At 53.3% G+C, this 16,169-nt stretch overlaps 1 protein-coding gene across 28 annotated transcripts in view; it reads right to left on the reverse strand.

Annotated features, from left to right (window-relative positions):
- Nrxn2 (neurexin 2) overlaps positions 1-16,169 on the reverse strand; it is a 105,651-nt gene that overhangs the window by 69,741 nt on the left and 19,741 nt on the right. For 23 of the 28 annotated variants that reach the window (XM_074048755.1, XM_074048727.1, XM_074048746.1 and 20 more), the window contains exons 3-6: positions 15,266-15,283; positions 10,434-10,463; positions 8,151-8,222; positions 3,535-3,836 (exon numbers count right to left, since the gene is read on the reverse strand). In XM_074048755.1, coding sequence (XP_073904856.1) covers positions 3,535-3,836; positions 8,151-8,222; positions 10,434-10,463; positions 15,266-15,283 — 422 coding nt within the window. The remainder of the gene's footprint in view (positions 1-3,534; positions 3,837-8,150; positions 8,223-10,433; positions 10,464-15,265; positions 15,284-16,169) is intronic. The other 5 variants (XM_074048687.1, XM_074048796.1, XM_074048712.1 and 2 more) reach the window with 4 other exon arrangements.

Here is a 16,169-nt window from a genome sequence, read left to right on the forward strand (position 1 = left end):
GGGGGATGGCATGAATGGGAACTCCATCCTTGGGGACTCTATCTAGGGTCATCCCATCCTTGAAGGGTTCCATCCTGGAGGCCTGGTGGAGCCTCTGATATTATCTGTTTTGAGAACAGGCATCATCTAAACTGGACAAGAAGAAGCACTGTGTGATGCTTTGGTAGCCAGCTTGTTTTCAAGGATTGGTGCTGGCTAATGATATAATGGGTCTGCACATTCTCCTTACCAGTCAGGAGATACACTGGTATGAGAGGAGAATGGGTCCAGGATTAAAAACAGACTTCAGAGAATCCTCAAAGGTAATCATTCTGCCAAGATCCCCCAGGAGAACTGCCTGTCACAGCGGCTTCCAGAGCAGAGTTTGAAAGGTGGGGGTGGGCTGTCTCAGTCAGGCCCCTCTGGTCCACTGTGGTCTAAGAACATTTAGATGACCCCAGGGATGATAACCTAATCTTGGGGTCCAAAGGGAAAAATTCCATCCCCTTCCAGTCTTTGGAACTGGCCTTTGACCCACTTCCACGGTGGCAGAAGCAAAAAGAGGGAGAGAACTGGGTGCTGGATCTGAGGCAGGCCCTCCAAGGCAGACAAGTCCTCAGCTATTGTAATCCCTACGGGATAATACGGAAGCCACGGTATTCTCAGATTCTGGCCATCTACCCTGCAAAGCTAGAGGCAGATGTCTTTTCCTTTTCCTCCTTCTTTCTTTCTCTTTCTTTCTTTCCTTCCTTCCTTCCTTCCCTCCTTTCTTTCCTTCCTCCTTTTTTTTTTCAGTGCTGGAGATGGAACCCAGGACCCCAAGCATGCAAGACCACTGAGCTACAACCCCCAGCTCTGATGTCATTCTTACATTTCCTCCACATCTTAGTTCCTGACTCACAAAACCTTGGGAAGATAGAACATTCGTGCAAAACACCCCACCCCGCAGCACCCCTCTGATCACAAAAGGATTTTTCCAATCCCCGGATGTCATCTGGACATGAACAAGAGTTTTCCCTACAGCACTACCAACATTTAGGGTCAAAAGATTCCTTATTGTAGGGGCTATCCTGTGGATGGATGGCAGAATTCTGGCTCCTATCCACAAGATGCCAATAGCACACTGAGTTATGACAACCCAGATATTGGCAAATGCCTCCTGGGAACACAGTGCGATTGAGTGATTGAGAGACACTGCTGTAAAGACAGGACCCAAGAAATTACCCTGAAAGTCCTGAAAAGCAGGCAGGTGAAGGACCTGGCAAGGGTGCAGCTGGCCACAGTGTAGGCCTTGAGCAAGGGCAGCTACTTCAGAGCATGGCAGTGGGGGAAAGCAAAGGAGGTCTGCCCAGATCCACTTCTTGTACTTCACACTCATGGGTGTGCACTGGATTCAGAAGCAAAAGAAATCCTCCAGAAGCCCTTTTTAAAGAGGGTTCTCAACTAAGGTATGTATAAGCAGACACCCTCTGTGGCCCAGAGGTCCTGCTTTTGGGTCAACATATCCTACCTGTCCTCCTCCGAATTGGAGGTGGGGGTTTGCGTGACTCTCCAAACTCCAGGAAGAGGTGAGCATGGGTCACTCACACTATCCATGTAGCTTTCCCACCTTGCCACAGATCTCTCCCTTCTCTTGGGTATCACTGGAGTTCCCAGAATTTCTTCTGCTGCCCACTGGGCAGTTGCATGGCCTTACCCTGTCCCATCCTGTCTCCTCATAAGCTAACGCCCTGGGAAGGTAGGGATATCCTTTTTCCCTCTGCACCCAGCATGATGCACCAAATTTTTCAGCCAAATGATGTATGGATAGGGACTGTGGGCTTGCAGTGTCTTGCTAGGAGCAGTACCAGGTGACAGTACTAATCCTAAAAGAGCAAGCAAATGAACAGGAAGTACCAATGACACCTTCTCTGCTCTCCAACAGAATGTGTGTGACACTGAAAATATTACAAATGCACATAGCACATGCAGGTGTGCTCAGACAAGGGTGACAAACACGGGACACCCCTCTGGGGACTGAGATGATGTGACATGAAGGAGCACTGCATCAAGAATGAATGTCAGTCTTGAGCATGTGGGGGGCACTAAGAATAGGCGCATCAGTAGGAGCTGGACTGCGACAGGTAGCAGCAGCTCTCGAAAGAGTAGCAAGAGTAGTCATGGCATTGTCACAGCAAGGGACAGTGACATTAAATGAGGAGGAATCCCCATAAGATCATCACTCAGCAGTGTGAAATAAAGAGCAGGTGAGAGGAGTGGGAGGTCATCCAGAATCTTGAGCCCCATTGATGAGTCTTCCAGTAGGAGGACGGAGAGGAGGAGGAGGAGGACAACAAAGGATGACGTAGTAGAGTGATAACCAAAGGTTAGCCACCACCCAAGTACAAGTAGGAAGTCCAAAGAAGATAACTAGCAAGAGAATGCCACAAAGCAGCAAAAAGGAACCTCCGTGGGCAGGCCTGTTTGGTTTTCCCAGTTGCACTGAGCCCTCCAGAGATGGGACTGGAAGAGCTTTGCTGCTGCTAGACTGTGGACCCAAGAGGATACATGAGAACCGGGACCCAGCGAGTGAGTAAGCAAGAGAAGGAGCCAGGAGGTAGAGACAGGAGCCCCAAGGATGCAGCGGCCTCTCCTGTTTGAGAAGAAGGGTCAGCTTGGACCTGGCTGGTGGTGAGAGCTTCTCAGGGGTTGGAAACTAGCTGTGAGGCACCTGTCAAGCAAAGCCTGGCCAGAGACAGCCTCACCTGCAATAGCCAACAGGGGCTGTGTGCAAAGTGAAGAGGGACACTCCTACAAGGGCCTGTGCAGTGGGAGTCCAGGAATAGAAGTTGAGAGGACACAGTGGAGAAGGGCGCCCTTCTGTATGCAGGGCTGACCCAGAAGGGTCTCCTCAGAGCACCTGCATGGGATGGCCTAGGAGCCAGACAGAGGCAGAAGGCACGCAGGGTCATCTGGGAGAGCCTCACTCCTCAGAAGGGGAAGGAAGAGCAAGTCCTGGCCAGAGGAGAAGCAGGGCCCAGCATGCTCCCTGGTCCTGGCTTCCTCCCCACCTACTACCTGCAACTGCCTCACTCCATCCCTGCCTCTGCCCTGGAAAAGCTCCAGCTGACAGCAGACTGTGTCCTGTCCCACATATACCTCAGGCTTTCCCCTGTACCTACTGTCACAACACCTCTCCCTGGTTCACCAGGCCAGAGGACCACTCTCCACCCCACAGTACCCAGACTTATCATTCAGGCTCCCTCCTCCCATCACCCCAGTGCTTAAAACCCCAGCTGCTCCCACCCATCTGAACCCAGCCCTTCCCCTAGCCTCAAACTCCTGCCCACTGGCAGCTCAGGAGTCTCCTTTTATCTCGGCTTTCATCACTGGGGTCTCTGAAGCCTGGCCATGGTTGAGGCCATGCCATAGGGACTCCATAGTTCCAAGCCCTATTGTTCTCCAGAATCACACCTCGCTGCCCAGCCATCAGCCCCCTAACTCCCACCCCAAGCAGCCCTCTCTCCTCCACCTGTGTTCTGCCCCAGATGTAGCTGGCCTTCTTACTCCCCCTACCTGGCGCAGGTTTCGGGTAACCCGGACGTCGTGCCAGGCGTTGTCGTTGAACTTGCCATTGACGGGTTCCACGAGGGCCTCGAAGGCACCCGAGCCTAGGTTGATCACCAGCCAGACAGCCCCAGACTTGAGGGACAGGTTGACATAGTCGGCCGACTTGCCCGTGTGCAGCATCAGCCCATTGCGCTGCAGGGTGCGGAAGGCCAGCGTGATCTCATCCGTGCTGCTCTGGATGGGATTGTGTGACAGGTCGTAGCAGAAGAACTCATTGCCTTTGAAGGTTGCCACAAACTCCTCCTTGCCTGGACGCCATGGTTTGGGAAAATGGAGAAGGCTGAGTGGGGTAGGGAACACCAGCACCTCCCTCTCCACCTTCAGCGACCCAACCACTGGTCCTGGTTACCAGGAGCTCTGAGGCCCCAGCCTCCTCTCTGGACCCTGCTGTTTTCGCTGTCAAGAGTCAGCTTTCCCCAGGTCCATTTCCAAAGCAAGAGGCTGCTAAGTGGCTCCCACACTGACAGCTGACAATTAAGCTGCCACAGGGCCAGGCAGAGCGGACAAACCTCACTGTCTCCTTCCCACTGACCCACCCACTGGCCTCCGCCTTGACAAAGGGACAGGGACGTGGATGAGAAACAAGTGGCTCTACCTGACTTCTCCCTGGGAGTTCCTCCCTAGGACTGAGGCACCAAGGGTCTCCCGAGTGCAGCCCACCTCCCCTTCCTGCCTCTATTTCAGTGATGGCCTTTTTCAGTGCCTGGGGATAGTTTCAGGCCTCACCGCATGGGACAGGGCCAGTAGATCTGTTGTGCAGCACTGAGCAGATGAGAAGGATCAAAAGCAGCAGGGTAAGGAAGGGCAGGGATAAGACACATGGAAGGCAATGCAGGTGGCAGGGGTATAAACCAAGTAGCAGCAGGCTACTGTGCAGAGTTCACATGGGTGACGACCATGCCAGCTCTCATCTGCACCTCCAGCTGGCTTCCTACTACAACCCAAGGACAGCCTCTGAAGGGCCCCACAATACCAAGTGTGGACCTACGAGTGCCAGGCTGGTGGCAAGGATGAGAGTACAAGGGTGGACCTGGCTCTCATGTGTGGACATGTGTCTGAGTGTGTGCATGCAAACAGCACCAGACCTAGGATCCCTTCCAGAAACAACTGCTGAAAAGGCCTTGGGGACTCTGCTAGTGTTCTACAAGTGGGTGACAAGGGAGAGCTACTCTGGTACCAGGAAGTCAGGATCCAGCCTAAACTTCATGAACCAGAGCATAAGCAGTGGGAAGAGAACCAGATGCAGAGTCAAGACAGCCCACATTCCCTGGACCCAGGCAGTGGCTCATATCTGCAGGCCAGTAAACGGTGACACCACAGCTGGTCCTACCTCCTGGGTGGACAAGGGACAAACAGGACTGGACTGTAAGGGTGCTTATACAGAGACTGAGCTATCCAAGTGCAGAGGTTCTCAGGTGATGCTCTCAAGGCCCAGGAAAGAGCAGGCACTATGCACAGACGGGCACACAGGGCCACCAGGAGGCACCCGCCCTCCCCTGGAGGGAGCAGGGCTCAGCAACAATGCCATGTGTGGATGGGTGCAGGGTGGGGGGGTACTCTGAGTACAGATTCCGCAGAACCCCTCTCCTGCACACACAGCCTGTCTCTCCCCCTCCAGGCAGGCTGCCCACAGTCTCTGCCCTTACTACCTCCGGGTGCCAAACCACCAGCTGCTGCCCCAGCGCCTGGCACAGTCCTCACTGCAGCTGGCAAGGCCCAGAGTCCTGAGGCCACAGGGCAGTGAGCTGGAGGGGAGGACATAGACCATATCGGGACAATGTGAATCCCTCCCTCTGCCTACTTAGGGGACCAGAAGCAAAGGTGAGGGATGCAGAGGAGACAAGAAAGGGAAGGAGGAGAAGGGGGTGGTGGAGGGAGGGAGGAGGCAAGAAAGATGGACAGACCACTAAAGGACAGAGAAGAAATGGTGGCAGCTCAGGGCTGTGAGGAAGCAAGAGGTCACATGACGCTATAAGGATAAAGGAGAAAGCCCTGAGGGGACAGGTAAGGGAGATGGGAAGAGAGCCAACAAGGAAAGGGGACAGAGACCTCCAGGGAACAAAAGTCAAGGCTTTCTGGGCCTTACTGTTTCCATAGCAACCAGGCCTGCTGCTCAGACACAGGCAGAGCCAAGGGCTCAAGGACCAGAAAAGGGAATGTGTTTGACCTTGGGTTTGCCACATGTACTGTTAGTCCCACCCAGAAGCCAGGCCTCCCCTCCTACTCTGTCATTTCCACTGCAGTCAAAGAAAATATCATTACAGAAAGTCAGACAGAAGGGAAGGAAAGAATAGGGCAGCCACGTGAAAAAGTGATTGGGACAGAACAAAAGAAGCCAGAAAAAAAGGAGAGAGCCAAGGTCTGTGACAGGACTGCACCTGCCAAAACAAAGTGGAGAAATGAGGTCATTTCTCGACTCCTGGGTTTGACCTCAGGTCTTCCAGGAGAGGAGGCAAAGCCCGCCACACTGTAGCCTGCACCTACTGGGCTCCAGTCCCTTTGGCCACTATAGAACAGGTAGGCCCAGAGATGGGAAGAGACACAGAGCAGTCAGAGGGATCCTGAAAGCTTTGAGGAGAAGGAAAAAATGGTAAGCCACTGCAGAAAGGAAAATAGAGGGTGGAGAGAGGTGAGAAGACCTAGGCGGAGTAGGAGGGGCAGGTCCTCAAGGGACTGGTCAGGGGGACGCTATTGGGGTCAAGATGTGGAGTGCAGATGGAGCACAAACCAGATCTGGTATGCACAAACCCTGAAGCACCAGGGGGCGCTCTGCCCTGTCTCCCGGGCACTGGAACCAGGAACTACAACTCCCAGCAATGCCTGAATAATTACAGCTCCTAGTGCAGGAAGCAGGTAGTAGCTAATACTTGTTTGTTTGCCTCCCTTGAGGCAGGGAGCCTGTAGCCCCACAAGTGGCCAGAGACTAGCTAGTGTGGTCCTGGGTTTCGGAATGCTGTGAAAGGGAGGGACCCACCAGCTGCCTCTTTTCCAGGCCCAGCTCAGAGACCTCCTCTGGGAAGGTCTCCAGCCCCCTCGGCCCCTCCCTGCTCTTGAGCACTACAGCTGTCTGTTCTGCTCATTTGGCACTTACTGCCTAGTAACATCTTGTACTGCTCCCTGGGGAGAAACTGTGATGTGAGGAAGAGGACCTGGGCACTAGTGCTGGCTCCGCCACCAGCATTGTGACCTTGGCCAAGGTACAACAGTTCTAAGCCAAGCTTTCTCTTCTGGAAGAAGAGGCTAATTTTCAGCCTACCTCACAGGTTGCTGTGGGTATCTAGCAAGACAGCAGACAGAGGGCAGCTTGCAGCTTCCAAAACTGTAAACCAGACCACAAACAAAGGACTCTTCTATTGGGATATAACTTCTGTGAAGGTCTCTCTCTCTCTCTCTCTCTCTCTCTCTCTCTCTCTCTCTCTCTCTAATTTATTAATGAATAAATTAACTTCTCTGAACAAAGTCTGCACTTTTCACATACTTTGCATGGAACACACTTTATTGTAGTTATTTGTTAGAACGCCAATGAGCCCCCTGGGAACAGAGACCATTCACTCATTTAAAATAAATGTGCTCAGCTCACACCCACGTATGTGCCAGGAGCTGTGCAGAGCACCAGGAGATACAAGTGAAAATACCAGATCCCTGTCCTCAGGGAGTTTAGTGCAGCGGGGGTGGCAAACAGGTAAAGTGACAGAATGTGGTGTGACTAACTCTAATGGAAATGTAGACAAAGGGGACTCCGGGAAGTGTCCAGGCCGGCCTGGGGAGCTCAGGGTGGACAACCTGGCTGTTTTTTCAAGAGCCAGCTAAAAGAAACAGCAAGGTGCTGAAGGAGGGGAGGGACAGGGGAACCCAGGCAGACAGAAGAGCACCAGCTGAAGGATGGAGGTGGGATGTGACAGGACCGGGTTTGGCCCCGCTGCAGTGCCATTAAGTTTCTCAAACTGGTCTGTAAATGTCTTAGCAAAGAGATTACCCTAAAAAGAGGCAGCCTCTGTGCACAAAATAGAGCTGAAATCCTAGAACCCTGAGACACAGGAAGCGCCCTGCGCTGGCTTTGGGGACAGTGGTCAGTGTCAGTCTCCTCATCTGTAAAATGAAAGCATTGATCCTCACAACCATGGGTCAAGAAGACTCATGGAAGTCATGCGTATGATACATGTGGATTATGGATGTCACATCTCCCAAGCAGAATCCCTCTGGGCGTGGCATCTATCGAGAATGTGATGGTTAACTAGGGGGCTGCCCTGCTACCCACTCTACCAGAGCAACTTTTCTAGTCAGGGACCTAACAACTGCCATGGAGAAAAACATCTTTGTTCTGGAAGGAGGGCATCAGAACAGCCAGGCTTTAGGAAAGAAATGGAAGTTGTGTCCCTTCACACCTGGACAACCAGTGGTGCCTTGGGAGTGGCACTGGAGTGCTGGCTCACTGTGGGCCAGGGTTGGAGTGGGGATGTGAGGTGACTATATCTACTCAGCTTTCCCCCCACCCCCAGGAAATATAGTTAGCCTTCAGCAGGGTAAGGGCTGGGCTATCTGGGGACCATGAGGTCACTGACCTTTTGTTGGCTGGTGCACATCGCCGGCTCCTCCTCTCCCGGCCCCCCCCTCGGAGAACAGTAAGGACCCTACTGGAGAAGCAGAATTGGGGAGTCAGGCACAGGGGGCTTCTCAGCCAGTCCCGCCCCAGTCTTGAGGTGATAAGAGGGTCCTCTCCAGAACAAAGGTGCTGCTTGTAGGCACTGGTGAGGAGGGCTTCTCTTGGAACCCACTTGCCTGCAGGACCTCTCAGAAAGAAGCCAGGTGACAAACCCTTTGCCCAGGGTGGGGTGACAGGGCAGAGGAACAGAGGAGCAAGCAAACAGACTAGCCCTGGGGACAGGGAGGCCTTGAGCTCCTGCTCCCAACCTCCTCCTGCTCACCCTCCTGGCCACTGCTACCTCCCCCTCTATACACACCTTCCACTGGATCAGAGTTCACACACATCAGTTTGTGTTTAAAAGTCTGACGTAAGCGCCACTTCTCCAAAAGCCACCTCAATTCACACAGCAGAGCCTTTCTTCTACTCTGAGCCTGTTCTCTCCCTGGCCATGTACACCTGCTTCAGTCCCCACAGTGGGTGCTCTGAATATCACGTTAGACCATGGGACTTCCCAGATTCCTGCAGGCACCTCATCCCTCCACAGGGCCCACAGAAGGACTGTGCCCAAAAAGGGATGTACTGGCTGAGTACAGCTCACCAGGAATGTCGGGAAGTCTCACTCAGGATGTAGTTCTTATTCCTACCACCCTGTTCCTTGCCACCCACACCTCTGCTCCAAAGTCCCACAGGTCCAGGTCATCTTGAGCCTCACCTACCCTGGCAGGGAATGTGCGTTCTTGGCGCCCAGCTCCCAAGCATATCCATGGGATGGCTTCAGGATGAGGGAAACTCAAGAATTTGGGGGGGTGGTCCTATCTGGGCTCTTATTCTGACTCCAGTCCCAAGTCCTAGAACTAGCACTAGAATAACATCTGAACTATGGAACTTTCTGAAGAAGGGGAAGGATTTCTGGGTCCTTCAGGGTCTTTATGAATGACCAAGGTGAGCCACAGCCAGCACCAGCAGAACTGAGCACTGGGAGACAAGAAGGACATGTGGGACCAGCTAGGGCATCTCCTCCAGACTCCCCACTTGGGCTTGCTCCTTCCGCTCATTTCTCACCAGAATTCCAGGCCCTTACCACCCCAGACCTAAGTCCACTGCAAACTTCAGATCTCCACGAGACTCTCTGCAGCCCAGCCTTGGTTCCATGGGTCCCTCACGCACAGTTAAGTAACCCCCGTCCCTGTGTGGGATGACCCTTAACAGAGGGCGACAATGGGCAATGCCCAGTGCCCAAGGGTGTGGTCACACCCCTGTGCTCATAGAGATGGGTGCAGGGAGAATGGGGAGGCCAGAGCTGGAGAAGATCAGTCAGAACCAGGTTCTGCCTCCAAGTTTGTTGAACACCAGGGCCCCTCATCTAACTCTCAGTACTGAGCATTGAGCCCATGGCATCGTGCATGGTAGGCAAATGTTTAACCACTGAGCTACAGCCTTGTCCCCAACACTGGGCTTTGAAAAGTGGCAGGGACATGGCCAAAGGGAGACTCAAATTAAATGACTAGGAGCCATATCACCTATTAGGACTGTGTGCTCACTGGCAAGTCACTTCATCTCTCTGGTCCTCAATATTATCATTTGTCAAATAGGGTTAAGAGCCATTCAAAAAAACCCAGGGTGAAGGTGGATGGTGGGACAGTGGGGAAAGAAAGGAATGCTACACCTCCACTCCCCAATTTCTTCCCTCTCTACACTGGGGATAGGCTCCTCCCACCAGCAGTAGGGGAAGGGGAATTCAGCTGCCTAAAATCCTTTCTCCAGCCCAGGCCCTTCTCTTTTTACTTGGGTTCAGAGAAAAGAAAGAATGATCAGAATGAGTGGAAGGAAATAAAACACCACCATGAGAAAGAAAACAAGCAAGATACACTATCAGGAAAATGCAAAAAAAAAAAAAAAAAGTGACTGGAGACAGCGGCAGGAGTTCAAACATCTCTTGATGTCAGAAACCAAGGTGAAATGAGGGCGGATGGAACAAATCCGGGCAGTGGGGAGGGGAGCACACAGACGAGGACCAACCCCCACCCCCTCCCAGCACCCACCGATAAAATAAAGAAATGGCAGAGGAAGAGGGTAGGAAAGGAAGGAAGGAGGCAGGAACAGGTGGAAGGAGGGGAGGGAGAGGGAAAAGAACAGAAATCCAGGCGCAGGTTGGGGCAATCCAATCCAATCCAAACCAAACCAAAACTTCAAACCATACCTTCGCTGTTTAACGTCAGGTGAGCCGGACCTTGGAAAGGGGAAGGAGAGAAAGGAAGAAAGAAAAAAAAAGAAGAAGAAAAGAAAGAAAAGGGGAAAGAAAACACGAGTCATCAAAATCAGCCAGAGAGAAGGGAGAAAAAAAGCTTTTGCTGCCACAATTTAAAAACCCTTTTTTAACTTGTGACAGACATCGGGGGGAGAGCCCCCAGCCCAGAAGCTGAGGGAAGGGGCCCGATGCGGAAACAGACGGTAGAGGGCAGGAAAGGGGAAGAGAGAGAGAGAGAGAGAGAGAGAGAGAGAGATAAGGGGGCATCAGAGGGGGTGAAGGGGAACCAGAGGAGGATGGGGCAGGGGGTCGCTGCAGGGGGAGAGGAGATTTTGGTTTCTTTTTTTTCTTCTTGCCGGAAAAAAAAAGGAAAAGGAGGAGAAGCATGAGGCTGGGAGGGTTGCTTTTTCCTTTTTCTTTTTTTCTTTTTTTTTTTCTTCCGGGAGGCGGAGAGAAAAAAAAACGGTCAACGAGAAAAACGATTCAGATGGAGGAGAAAATAAAACACGACACAAAAATCAAAGCCACCTGGAGAGAGAGAGAGTGTCCTGTTAGCGTGGGATTGAGCGGGCAAGGGGGCCTCCAACCCCCCTCACACACACACACCCATCCCCACGACCCCCATGACCTTGTCAGAGAAGGGGGAAAGGTCATGGTGGGGTTTGAGGAACCTGAGCCTAAAAGGAAACTCCCACTAAAGAGCGGAAGTGGGTAGGAGGAAATTTAGTCTAGGGAAACCCTGGATCAAAGACTGGAGACCCGGATTCTTCCACAAGGAGGTCTGGGAGGCCACAGGCAGAACTCTTGGACAGCAAGGTCCAAAGAAGCCAGCAAGACCCTTGGGCAGGAGGCCCAGCTCCCTGAGAGGTCACAGCACCCTGTTCCTAAATGATACTGCCGATCCCCTTTCTCTGGCCAGGACCTCTCTGCAATGATCTGAAAGCTGAATTTGCAAGATGGAAAGCAAGATGGGAAGCAAGAGCAGCTGAGCTTTCCATCCAAGATGACATCAGCCCCGTGGGCAAGCCCTGTCAGCCCTAACCCGGCACCCCTCCTCAGCCTGAGTGAAGAGAACCCAGCTCATTGGATCAGGGCACAGTCCCCAGACAGGCTAACAGCACAGGTCAGGCAGCTGTGCTGAGCCTCCAGGGTTCCCTGAGATAACCAGCCAGTCCCACCAAATCTCATCTCCCTAACCCTGCCTCCCTGCTATGGGATCTGGCCAAAAGGGGTAGGGAGCACACAGCCATGTAGTGCACTGCTGCTCTGGGAAACCATTCCAACTGCTGTGGCAATGTGACGTGGGCCTTGGGGATAGAAAACTGGGGCCAGGATGGAAGCATCAAGGCTAAAGAGCTACACGTGTCTCTAGGGCAAAGCAAGGCCCAGGATCCCAAGAGCCCAGGAAGAAAGGCAACAAGAAGGCTGGGAAGGGTAAGGTGGGGCTTAAACCCTGGGGCAGACATACACACATCATCACTATCGGGTACCTCTTCTTCCCCATCTGTCTGGGATGACATTTGTTTTTTCCCACCTCTAGGTCTGAGGCAGCTAAGGGAGGAGCCCACAGCTGCTGGGGGCTGCCTAGGGGCAGAAGAACTCCTGGGAGGGCACAGGTTTTACCCACAACACAGGTGGGTACCCCAGCATTTGGACTGTCTTCTTATTCCTTGCTGTGATTACCCTCTAACCTGCCATTGGCTTTTCCCCCAGGAACCACCAACACCTTCCAAACCTCCTAAACTCAGGACCCAGGCTGAAGCCCTGATCCTCCTCCCACTCTTCCTGTCAACAGCAGCCTTACCCTAGGAGCCCACTCTTGGAAATCCAGGCCTCTGCCATTCCTAGCTCAGGAGCCAGAGGCCCCATAAATCTATCCTCCACCCTGTCCCTGTCCCTCACCTCACAGGCCTTTCCCTTGGAAGACCCTTCCGCTGCCCAGCTCCCCGCCAGCCTCATTAGCATGCCGCACTCTCCTTCTGTCACCACGGCAACCAGCTGCTCAGCTCCCTCAGGCGTGACAGCACCAGCCATCTTGGTGAGGAGAGGCCAGTTCCCTTCCTGTCTTACCCCTGGCTCAGCCCCAGCTGGCCAGTGCCTCCAAAAGCCTATCTCCCCCATCCTGATCTGCAGTCTATGCCTTCTCCTGGCCCCAGCCCCACTGGGGTGCTTTCTGCCCACATCTACCTGTGGCATCAGCCCCTCCTCCCATCCCTGAAGAGGCTGGCAGTGATGGATGGCACTGCCAAGGGTCCTTCCTAGAGCACTCTATCTGGCTGCTTCTGGGTCTTCTCTCCCTGCTACAAGAGACTAGGAAGGAAGAGGAGGCACTCAGAGAGCAGGGGCTGAAGAGCAGGATGCCTGGAGTCCTAAAGAGAGCTAGGCCTTAGGCACAGTGTCCCAGTGTGGAGGGATGGAAGAGAAGGGGAGGCACAGAGGACCTGAAAGAGGACTGCAATGCCAGGGTGGAATCCCCCAGGGTACCCTGGTAAACCACCACTGAAATCACCTCCCTATTTTCAGTCCCACCCCCATTCTTCTACCCAAACCCCAGAGAGAACAGCCATGGAAAGGAGAAAGATGGCTACAGGGCAAGATTAAGAGACAAGCACACAGACACACAGACATGGCACAGAGACATACAGAGGGATGGCACTCCTGGGTGCACACAGGCACACAGCCTCCCTTATACGCCTGCACCACCACTGCCATGTGGCCACATGCAGTAGCACAGCTAAGCAGCAGATCATCAGGCCACCCCAAAGAAATAGCTAGGTGTCATCCACAAATCCCTTGCCTGATGTCCCTAAAGCCCCACTTCCTTTCCTGTCCCTATCTATTGTTTCCTTCCCTCTCCCTCCTCCAGACCACTTCTCTGCAGCCCTCCTGCCTTTCTTCTCTTCTCTTGGTCTGGCCTTTCCCTCCCTATTCCTTCCTCCCTTGAGTCCTTCACCCCTCTCCCTGTTTCTCTGCTCCCTCCTACCTTCCCCCTAAGCCTCTCTCCTTCCCCTTTCTTCTCTCTCTCTCTCTTCCTCCCTCCATCTCTCCCTTTGTTCCAAGAAGACATGACATCAAGAGCAAGTAAAAGTCACATCAGCACTAAATCTTATCTCCAGCCCTCAGAAGGCTGCGTCCACCTAGACACACAGACTCTTTCTCTCCCTCTCTCTCACACACACACAGAGGTAAACACTGACACAGAGAGATGCAAACATAGATGTAGGCACACAAAACCTTAGACACTCCTCAAAGGCACAAAAAGGGGGGCAAATCACAGAAGACACAACGTATGGGTGTGCAGCACACCCACACACAGTCACAAAGCCGTGCTCCATACACACACACAGTCATACATCCACAGACGTGCACCGGCACACGGAAGCACATCGGCATCAACCCAGCAGAGCTGTTTGAATGCGTTCTCTCTCTCTCTCTCTCTCTCTCTCTCTCTCTCTCTCTCTCCTCTCTCTCTCTCTCCCCCTTCTCTCTCTCTCTCTCTCTCTCTCTCTCACACACACACACACACACACACACATGCACACACATATCTGCTGGGACCAGGGGATCTAAGGAACCCCAAGAAGAAGACACATTTAGAGAAAGACAAGCCAAATCATGGATGCCACAGGAAAAATGGGTTCCACTCACCCAGGCTAAGAGCCTTCTGGTGAGCCTGCCTTTCTGAAGACTTTCCCACAGCTTTGGTGCTCCCTCTGCCCCTCCCAGCAGAGCCAGGCCCAGGGATCTCAGAGAGTTCCCTCTACTGCTGCCTTCCGAGGCCAGGAGACTGTGAGCAGGGTGGTGACTGGGAAGGGGCCTTGCTTCACGCTCATCTTGTGCTGTCCCTGTGATGGCCCTGTGAGCTCACCTGCAGCTCAGCCTTCACATGTAGACCACATAACACAGGCTTCCCTCTCCCTGATCTTAGTCTACCCCAGAGAAGGAAAGCAATAGAGGCAAAAACCAAAGGGAAAGGGAAAGGTTCGGAGAATGACAGAAATCCAGACAGTCTGGGGAAGGACAGGCCTAGAGAGAGATCCAGGGACATAGCCCAGGAGAAAGAAAGGTAAAGACAAAAACCAGAGAGAGAGAGAGAGAGAAAGAGGGCAACCAGAACAGAAAGTGAGGACAGAATGGACACAGGCCCAGAGAGGGGCACATTCCCACACTTGCCCTGGGAATGGCTGAAGGAAGAGGCCACCTGCTGTGGCCAGCCATGGGTAATATTTGGCAGAACAGAGGAATTACTCCTGCCCATATGCCTTGGCCCAGGGACAGGGGACAGGTCCCCACTTTGCCTACACTCTGTGCCGCCTCTCCTCACTCTCAGGCCTGCCTGAGCCCCACAGCAGAGGTGTGGATTCTCCCCAGCACAGGCTTCCCCGGGCACCAGCTGGCCCTGCCAACCCCACCCCCGGCAGCATGGTCCTTCAGTGCTTCCTAAGCTGGGCTGGGCAAAACGGCAGCTACCCACTCATTTCTGGGCACTTCCGATGCTGACAGCTACATCCCTCCACCCCCACTCCCTGTCTCTCCCCGGTAAGGAAGAAGAAAAGCCAGTGGGCAGAGTGGGGGACATGGACAAGGGGAAGTAGACTGGCAGCTCCCTCCACCAAATCAACAAAGAGTTGGGGTGGGGAACAAGGTGGGCCAGAGGCAGCAGAGAAGACCCCAGACATCCTTCCTTGGGAGGGCCCAAAACTTGAGCAGGGAGGGACACCCCCTGACATGGGACCCTCATGGCAACAGATGCACCACCCCAGTGACCAAGAGGCTTCACTCACCTTCCATGGGGTGCTCCTCTACAGCCAGCAAGGTTCAGAGAAGGGGGAAGCAGGGAGAGAAGAGAAAGAAGAGCTGTTAGCAAGGGTACCATAGACAGTTGCTCTAAGGGGATTGAGGGGCCCCAGATCCCCCACCCCACCCAGGTCTTGACATGAATCACCAGACTTGGAAGGTCCAAATCTTAGGGAACAGCTCTGCCGTGGATGAGGCAGTAGCCATGCTGTTTCCTGCATCAGGACCTCAGCCAGCCCAGGAGGGCTGCAAGAGCCCTCCATAAGCATCACACCCAACTCTCCGGTTACACTGCAGGAGCTGAGGTCCAGGGCAGTCAAGGTCACACAGAGAATGGAGGCAGGGCCACTAGCAGCAGCCAGGCTTCCAGACTCCCCAAGGCAGCTCCTTCTTCCTTTGCATTCCACCGTGTCTCAGAGACAGATGGGGACATGCTCAGACCAGAAACTGTCTCACTGGGCTTGCCTGAGACACACTCACGCTCAGTGACACACTGACACACATAGGCACTGAACTATCCAGTGACTTTTACAACTCTCACACAATTCACACCTGCTCTTTACAACAACCCCCTCCCATACACAGCCCCTTACCCACCCAGGGGAGAAAAAGCATCTACAAGCAAAGTCAAAAAACACAGCTCTCCAGCATGTGTGAGTCCCTGAGTTCCACCCCAACACCACAGACAGAGAAAGAAAAAGAAAACACAGTTCTGCCCCAAACTGCCCTGTGACTTCCATCCCAGTCACTCAACCTCTCTGAGCCCCTCCAACAAAGTTGATAGGGTGGATTAGACAGTTTCTGAAATTCCTTCGGGTTTAGGTCCTATGATTAGGAAAAATGTCTTCTTAACAGCTGGGTGAAGCAAAGAGCCTCCATGCTGGATAACCA

The sequence above is a fragment of the Castor canadensis genome, chromosome 1, assembly GCF_047511655.1.
Source record: "Castor canadensis chromosome 1, mCasCan1.hap1v2, whole genome shotgun sequence".
Lineage (NCBI taxonomy): Eukaryota > Metazoa > Chordata > Mammalia > Rodentia > Castoridae > Castor > Castor canadensis.